We start from the raw sequence: 9,368 nt of genomic DNA, 5'->3' as shown, positions 1-9,368 counted from the left end.
TTTAGATTTATTAGTCTCTCTAAATTGTCATTTTGTTTGAGTGAGTGTGAATGGATGTTTGTCCTGTGTATCTTTGTTGTCCTGTGATGGATTGGGAAACTGTCCAGGGTGTACCCTGCCTCTTCCACATTGACCACTTGAAACTGGCACCAGACCCCCTGTGGCCCTGCAAGGACAAGTTGATATAGATAATGGATGGATAGATGTTAAAGTTTGAATTGATGTGCTTTTTCTTATCTCTGCATCTTTCTGACTGGAAAATTATTACAATCTGTGCATGTCTAACAAATTGCCTCATTTGGTTTCAGCAGGTCTGTCCCTGATTTGAGTGAAGCTCCTCAAACTTTGCTTTGGTGAGTAGCCTGCAAAGTTATTAAGTGATGCAAATCAGTGTTTAGATTTGCAGTTTTTCCATCTTTGAGACCACAAACATTTTTACAGGTCGGAGGGACAAACATTAAGCCATACCTTAACTCTACTCTGTAAAGAGAGATGACCCTTAACTTTAAATTAAAGCTGATTCTTGCGCTGGAGCATTAGTGACAGAACCCCCTCCATCCGGGCCTGTGATAACCCTGAGCCCCTTCAAGGAGCTGAGATGCGGGGCCACCTTGGCTCTAAAGCCCAGCAACGATCCTCCACCTTGCTGATGTCCGTTTCACTTAAGTCGCCAGAAGTGCATTTGCAGCGAAGTCCTAATATGTAAAGGCACAAAGGAAAAGCCTGACTTCAAATATTCCTGTCCCAAGCTGCGGCCGCAGACACTCCCCTTTCCCTCACGATGAATGGACCACCGCAGATCTCCTTAACTGCGCCATTTCAATGCAGACTGCTTAGCTGGCCGTTTGATGGCCAGCTCCAAAAAGCCTCTTCTAATGACTTTGCGCACCTAAACTTGAAATACTTTGATATGATTTCCGTCTCTTCATCTCATATCCTCCTTTTCGTCCCTGCCAGCAGATTTGAAGCAGGAGAAGGAGGAGGAGGGGAGTATATTTCATGACCGCTTCGGACTGGAAATTAAGCTCAGCAGCTGCGCAAGGCTTTCCTCTCCACATCTGACCAAGTTAAACTTACTACCACCTGTTTTTTTTACACTGATCGGCACTTTATTCCTCGGATATATCGCCCGCTGAGTATGTGTCCCCCGGGGGCCCCGGGGCGCTGCTGAAAAGGCTAAACAGGTCAGGCGCAGCGACGTCCCTGTTTAAGTCGTGCTCCCACGATGCTTATCAGCGGTATCGACATCCTGCCCCTCCACCCCATCACCTGGAAGCTGCCCGGATCCAGAAATAAAAAACACACAGAGAGAGACAGATGTGTCCCGGATAGAGCCGGGCGGCGGTGCAGCTTAATTATCCGTCGATCCGCAGAGATGAGCCTGGGGATGCGATTTGTGGTTAATTGGGAATGAAAACCTGCTGGGACTGCCCAATCATACTTAACACACGCGCAGCCACGGCTCCACGCAGACTTGCGGAAATGCAGATTGATTTTTTTATTCCTCTGGCAGAGGGCCTCAGATCGATCAGTGATTGATAGATTTGCTGATTTGTGGTATCAGAGGCCCTAAAGGAGATAAGTGGATATAAAAAGCAACGGTTTACACAGAACAAAAGTGGGAATGCTCTATAGATCACAGCTTTAAATTTGGGAAGCCTACCTTTGATACGCACAAATTTAATTATTTTTTTTTTCTTCATTGAGTTTTGATCGGTGATCGGAAGATCAACTAGCCTATAGCTACTGCAAAATGTGACAGTTTATCCTCTGAATAATGAAAGAACCAAAACTACCACTCCAGTCTATGTACACTCTGATGCACTTCCTATCTAATAAAGATTAGGGATAATGTCGCAATAAATTAAAATTATAATCGAAAAGTCAGGGTTTTTTCCGTGTAAATCATTCTATATAGTTTCACCATGCAGACTGACCTTTGTAAAGTGTTTGTTTCTGTTAACTTTAATTATTACCATTTACAGATAATGAAAATCAAAAATCTAGTTTATTATAAAATCTGAATATTAAAACCATTAAAAATATTTTATACAAAATGTTGTTTTTTTCAGTATTATGAGGAAGATTGCTGAATCAGCATTATTTACATTTTCCGAAATGATGACAAGACACAAAGTGCTATTGCTTGGCAAGCTCACTGGTACCCAGGTATATTAATAGAAAGTTGAGTGGAAGGAAAAAGTGTGGACATGTGCAGAGTTAGTGCCTCAAATTTGTGACATTCACTACAACAATATGTTCTTGTTACAATATCCTTTGACCAGAAACTTTATAATCATATTTTCAATGTTAATTAGAAATAAGACTCAGTGATCTAAAGTCTAGAAGAAGAGTGAACAAAAACAAAAAGAACACAAAATCCAAGTTGCTTCAGGTTCAAGGTGAAGTTCCCACAAAGTCCACAGCCAATGTTTCATTCTGGTAATGTGTCATCAATAAACGCATCCACAATCATGAAGCAAATTAACATATTTCCAATTTGCATAATACTGCAACACATCAATACTAAAGCCCAAGATACATTAATCTACATTTACTTTTGTAATGAATGCTGATTTAGCCTCTATATATCCAATATATATATATATATATATATATATATATATATATATATATATATATAGATATATATATATATATATATATATATATATATATATATATATATATATATATATATATATATATATAGCTATATAGCTCTGTTTTACTGCACCTAAAATGTATTTATTTATTTTTTTTCAGAGTGAAGTTATTTTTCTTCCAGAGGTTTCCCTGGTGTCTATCTGGCCCGCGCTCCACCGTGCAGTAGCGCCTGCTCGGTCACTAGAGGGGGGGATCTGCTGCACCTGTTTTCCCTGCATGTATGCATGCATGCGCGCTCCGCTTCTCTCGCCTTCTTCGGTTTCGTTCGGCTATCCTCGGACGGAGCAAGCAGCTTCACTTAAACCACGCACCAGCGGTGTCCTCCCATTGGCCTGTCGCCTCTCCGTGTGGGAGGGTCGGCAGTGAGGGGAGGGCGGGACGCAGCATTTATAAGAGGCTGCTTCCCAGCACCTCGCTGATACTGCGTGGTTCTCACCGGGTAGCTTTGGGGTGCATATAAGAGACAATTAGAAACAAAGCAAAGTGGAATTTCTCACCTCTTGTGTACAATTTTACACACAATCAACACGTTAAGATCAGGAACGCGACCCGGCAAGGGGGACGATGCCAGCTTCAAGTAGAAATATGGACTGAGGACAGCAACAAGGAGCAGCTTCTGTCTCCAAGTAAGACCTCCAACTTTCATGCTTCATCTCAGACTTTTATGAACTTTGAGAACAGGCGTGCCTGCAGAACAGAGTTTGGAATTCCTGGGACTGTTGACACTTTTACGCACGCCTGCGCACCGCTCGATGTGACCGAGTGCGAAACTTTTGAAGCTGGGCCATGCTGCGGTGACTAGAACTGCAGAAGGAGACGACCGATGGTTGGAAACTAATTCTGACCAACAAAAACAGAACAACAGAGGGCAATAAATCAGGGAGGGGAGCGCTCTGCAGAGGTGAAGCGAGGACAACACACGCTGGTGTCTCCAAATTCAGCGAGCTCCAGTTTCAGCCGCTCCGGGGGCTCCTGCTATTAAAGCCTTCATCTGACCTGGGATAAGTTGTCAACAAGAGCTGCGAGTGGAGGCGAACTGGCAGGTGTACAAGTTCATTTACATGCAGACGTATATTCACTCCGCTATATATAGAAGTGGCCTGTGGAACTAGCAGCCTTAAGTAGTTTCTCCTCCCACCCAGCGGGCCTGCAGCAGTTCCACGCACCAGGCGTGTGCGTGTACCTATATATACACCATACAGGCTTTTAATTCCCTGTGCAACTTGCCCGCTGTCGGTTTGGCTGTGAGGCCGGGAGTCGTCGCATGGACTGACATGGCCACCGACCTCGCCATGAGCGCAGAGCTGCCTAACAGCCCTCTGGCCATAGAGTACGTCAACGACTTCGACCTGATGAAGTTCGAGGTGAAAAAGGAGCCGCTGGAGGCCGACCGCTTCTGTCACCGCCTACCGTCCGGCTCACTGTCCTCCACCCCGATCAGCACACCCTGCTCCTCCGTGCCTTCCTCGCCCAGCTTCTGCGCCCCGAGTCCGGGCGCGCAGCCCAACCAGGGCCTCCCCGGCGGCGTCAACGTCGGCAGCAACAGCAACAACAGCAGCGGCAACAACAATCACAGCAACCCGGGCAAGCCTCAGCTGGAGGACCTGTACTGGATCCCCAGCTACCAGCATCACATCAACCCGGAGGCGCTCAACCTGACGCCGGAGGACGCGGTCGAGGCCCTGATCGGCAACGCGCACCATCACCACCATCATCACCAGGCCTACGAGGGCTTCCGCGGGCAGCAATACGTCGGAGAGGACCTATCCGCGGCCTCGGCTGTGCACCACCATCAGGCCCACCACCACCACCATCACCACCACCACGGCCACCACACCCGCTTGGAGGACCGCTTCTCGGACGAGCAGCTGGTGAGCATGACGGTGCGGGAGCTGAACCGGCAGCTGCGGGGCTTCAGCAAAGAGGAGGTGATTCGCCTGAAGCAGAAGCGACGCACCCTGAAGAACCGCGGCTACGCGCAGTCCTGCCGCTTCAAGCGCGTCCAGCAGCGGCACATGCTGGAGACGGAGAAGTGCACCCTGCAAAACCAGGTGGAGCAGCTGAAGCAGGACGTGGCGCGCCTAGTCAAGGAGCGGGATCTGTACAAGGAGAAGTACGAGAAGCTGGCCAGCCGGACCTACAACTCCGGCGGGCCCGCGAACACGAGAGATCCGTCCGGGAAACAGGCCAGCACCGAGTTCTTCATGTGAGAGAGACATTACCGCGCTCACCTCCACACTCTTCTGACTCTAATCGATATTTTCTGATTTGTGTTTACAATTATTCCGCAACAACAACAACAAAGACTTTAAATTTCATCTACTTAACAAATAAAGGTTAGGTGCGCACAAGCGTCACGTCTGTGAGTCTTAAAGATGTTAAACTTCTGTAAGTCCACAACAAACAAGTCAGGTCGGCACATGGGATCACTTTCAGGCTGCAGACTCCTCTCCTGTCAGAAGTCTTATGAACCAATGACTGTCTTAATCCAGAGAGACCGCCGGGTTTGTGTTAGAACCAGGCAGAAGCAGCAGCAGCACAGACTGCAGGAGGAGAATGCGCTGTGGTGCAGAGACTCTCAGTAATGCAAGTGTAATAGTTCCCCCCGACCCCCTTCCTCATCCTTTTGCAACCCTGCATGCAGGACATGTATGGTAACCTCCGGCCAAAACCCCATCCACATATGTATGGAAAGCATGACCCATGGGTTCTCCCCAGCCATCCTTCCACCCCTCAGCCATCAGTAAGGCCTGGGTATGCAGAAAAAGCCCACCCCCCCTTCGCCCCCATGAGAGGTGCAAAGAACTGCGGACTGAAATGCAAAAACAATCTGCTTCACTGCGAAACACATGGATGCGTCTTTACATGCTGTTTTCAATCAGTTTTTTCTATTGTTTTAAAAAAGAAAAGAAAAATGACAAAAAGAGATTACCTGAGCCAGATTTTAGACTGTATTTATTTCCACCTGTACATAATGTGTAGAAAAGAAAAACCAACAAAAAAAAACAAGCAGTGACCTGTGCTATTTTACCTTCTCTCTTTTTAAGGCTTTTGTTGCTTGGATTCTTTGAAATGTCTTAATCCAAAAATGTTTGTATGTTACAGCATGCAAATTGTCTGTGGTATCCTCCTCCTCTTGCTGAACATGTTGAACCTGCACTAAAGAGCAAACTGGAGAAATGTTTCTGTTTTTAACCTGGATGTAAAATTTGATTTAAAGGATGGAAAAGGACTGCTGCTAAAACTCTATGCACCAATCTGAAGATTAAAAAGACTTAATGATTTATTTTCTCTCTTTTTTATTTTTATGGTAAATAATGAAAAATGTTGCTGGGCCTTCGGGTTTTCCCCTGCCGCCCCGACGTCTTAAAGCGAGCTGAAGGGGAGGATGCTTGATTGTTAGAAAAAACGGGACATTTTTGCTTGGTGGTACACAGCTGATCATTACCCTGTCAACAGAAAAAGTTCGTGTGTTATCTGCTGCCTAAGATATATGTGCAATATTGTGCAGAAGCGCTCTGGTGTTTGTGGAAAAACGAAACCGAGGATTCATGTTCCCGCCAAAAATCTCGGCCGATAAAAAAAAAAAGAAAAAAAAAAAAAGAAAAAATCTTAAATAAGTTGAATTTGATTAATGGTGATTTGATCTATCTCAAGACTCAGACTTCTGCACAGTGCTGTGGATGTATATCTGTACATATGATTTCTATACTTATCCGACGGACCTGTCCTGACGTGTCAACAAGTGGAAAAATCTGCAAAGTGGAAAAAAGTTTGTTGAGAAACTCATGTTTTCATAATGTTTAATAAAAAGTTCTGTCCCAAATCTGTAGCGCGGCTGCTGTCTATCGTTGTTACAGCGAAATGTTTTGCCCAAATAGCTAAACTAATTGGAAAACAATTAAACAAGTGGCACTTAAATGCGTTGAAGTTTCAAAAATTCACATTTCTGAAACTTACGAAATGTTTAGTTTCTGGACCCCGCCTGCTGATGGAAGGGAGGTTTTTTTTTTAAGGCATCGAGCGACATCAAAACTTTATTTGGTTTAGAAACAATTAAACAAAACGAAAATTGAACATTTTAAATCAATGTATATTATTTACTGCTCATTAACAGAAAATAAATATGTCATTTGCAGCTGTAAGCGCAACTTAAAACATTCGTTTTGAATAGTTTTATATCACAGCGGATTACATTTTAATTTAAATATATTTGTAAACGATTGTTGAAAGAAAGGATATTAATAAAAATATGAATAACAAAAATTCCGCGCATAAAAAATTATTATTATTATTATTATTATTATTATTATTATTATTATTATTATTATTATTATTATTATTATTATTATTATTATTATTATTAAATGATTATTTATTTATTTTATCCTCTGTTTTTCTCTCCACATTTTTTCGTCTCATTTTAGTATTTTAGAGGCTGGTTTGTACTCGGAGCCGGTGATGGAGCTTCTCTCCGCGGGCCGCGCTGACTCTCTCACCCCGCCGCAGACTGCAGGATGTTGGGGCAGCAGATGCTCTGACCTCCTGCAACACTGATTTTTCTGATTTTCAGATGCAAGTGTGTGTGTGTGAAGGACTGGACCACACAAAAAGCGCCCACTTCTCTGTCGCGGTTCCGGCCGCTTATTTACGGGCCTCCGCGCACCTCGAAAGTCGGTGATCGATGATGTTGGAAGCCTGGCTGGTTCATTGCTCTCTGCCCGCCTGCTTCCTCTGACCCACTGAACACGTGTTCCACGGGGGTAACTTTGTATGACACCTCAGTGGTCCGCGCGTGGCGTGGGATACATGCATGCACGCACGCACGCACGCGCTCTCGTGACTGTGCCAGCGCTAAATGAAGCTGTTTGTTGGCGCTGGATGGCGCACAGCGCAGCTTGAGACGAGTGCCAGTCCGAGTTGGTGCTGATGTGACACCGCCGTCAGACCCGGCGGCTTGTGGCTCACTTCAAACACGGATCATAAACCGCCGTGAAGGAGTGTGTGATTGGGAAATGGTGTGCGTGCGTGTGTGTCTCTGAATGTGTGTGTACATGAGTGTGCTGAGACCTCTGGGTGGGTGCAGGTCAGTGATCCGCTACAGCAGCTATATCTTGAGTTGCTTCGCTGGTTAAAGCTGTGATGTGGCTTTTTTTTTAGTCAGAAGTTCATCATCATTAATAATTATTGGATACGGTGCAGTTTGAGGCTAGATTGTTGTTGTTGATATTGATTTATCTGCTGTTTTATGTTTGGGAATATACACTCTTAAGTTATGTATGAGTGTTGTCAGCCTTTGTCACTGTGCCAAACTGAAATGTGTTTTTATTATGATTAAAATCACAAAAAAAAGCCATTTTAGGCTACTTTACGTTAAAACAAACTGTTCAAAATGAAATATTTAACCTAACTCCGTCCAATCAGAAGTAATGTGTGTGGCATCCACGGTCGGATCAACTCTCAAGTAAGTCCCCAGTAAAACCAAACTCGGTAAGTTAAAACAGTCTGTAAAAACGTCTGTCTGAGGAAATCTGTGTATAATCTTCAGTTTGGTCCTGATGTATAAAAATTGCTCTTTTTGTTTCCTTGCTGTACAAGCTTCTACACTTTTAATTTGATAAAACATAATTTTCAATTAATATTTTTTGAATACATTATATGCCAATCAGCTATAAAATAATATCTTATAGCTGATTGCTTCAAATAAAAAAAGGCTGCATTTTCTTAGTTTAAAATCAGTCAGTTTCCACTTATCGCCCATGGAGCGATGATAAAGATGAATGTTTTTGGCTGATATGAGTGCATGCATCTTTCTCATCTCTGCACTTTAACTCTCCAAATTAAACAATTTGCTGAGTCTCTTTATGGGCTGAACGTTCAGCTTTGAGTTGAAATCTTAATTTTCTCCTAATATCTCTTCTCCTGCTCCCTCCTTTCTCTCTTTCTCTCCTCTCCAGGCTCTCCATCACTCTGCTCCTCCTGCTGCTTTTGCTGACTCAGAGGAAACGTTGAGCTGTGTGACAGCCGTCACCTCGCACACAAGACGGGGGACCGCGTGTGTGTGTGTGTGTACCTGGAGCAGAATGTGGTGGTATGCAGTGGACTTTCGGGGCTCACTCTGTATGTGTGCGTGTTATATGTGGGTGTGGGTGTATGTGTGTGTGGAAAAGAGAGATATCACTGTGACTACTCTGAGGGCTTTTCTTTCTATAAATCAGGGCAGAGTCCATCTGAGCTCAAACAAAGCGAGTGAGGAGGGATGGAGAGAAACAGAGATGGAAGCGGAGGGGGGGTGGGGGTGGCGCGGGGGCTGCGGTGCGTCTCTGGCGTCTGCTGCTGCTGAGATTCGACACAGTCAGCGTCTCTTCGGCTCGGCTTACCTACAGCATACCTACACACACACTCACACACACACACGCGCACGCACACGCCCGCACACACACCCACACACGCACATCATAAACAGAGTGCAGACAAACAGCAGCTGATGGATTCACATCCTTTTAATCAAACTGATAATGACCTCCTTCCCTTTGTCGTTTCACTGCTGCTGCACGAGTTTCTCCGATGGAAGCTGTGGGGGAGGTTTATTGGTTCTGTGAATTTGTTTTCAGCACAAAGTTTGCTTGATTGCTTCAAAAGCCCTGATACTGTTTTTTTTTTTCTTCTATTTTTCTGTCTGAGGCATAAGCCGTATCATG

At 44.6% G+C, this 9,368-nt stretch overlaps 1 protein-coding gene across 2 annotated transcripts; it reads left to right on the top strand.

The window, feature by feature from the left end:
* Positions 1-3,103: 3,103 nt before the first annotated feature.
* Positions 3,104-6,632, top strand: mafaa (v-maf avian musculoaponeurotic fibrosarcoma oncogene homolog Aa). 2 transcript variants are annotated; one of them, XM_044129878.1, is made up of 2 exons: positions 3,805-4,875; positions 4,947-5,141. In XM_044129878.1, the coding sequence occupies exons 1-2, from the start codon at positions 3,942-3,944 to the stop codon at positions 5,006-5,008; spliced, it is 996 nt and encodes a 331-aa protein (XP_043985813.1). In that variant the 5' UTR covers positions 3,805-3,941; the 3' UTR covers positions 5,009-5,141. The 2 variants fall into 2 exon arrangements, with proteins under 2 accessions (XP_043985812.1, XP_043985813.1); XM_044129877.1 differs by having other exon boundaries at positions 3,104-6,632.
* The last annotated feature ends 2,736 nt before the right edge of the window (positions 6,633-9,368 follow it).

Source organism: Gambusia affinis, linkage group LG10, assembly GCF_019740435.1.
Source record: "Gambusia affinis linkage group LG10, SWU_Gaff_1.0, whole genome shotgun sequence".
Taxonomy (NCBI): domain Eukaryota; kingdom Metazoa; phylum Chordata; class Actinopteri; order Cyprinodontiformes; family Poeciliidae; genus Gambusia; species Gambusia affinis.
Note: the sequence above shows the minus strand (reverse complement) of the source record. Positions and strands in the feature narration are given on the sequence as shown.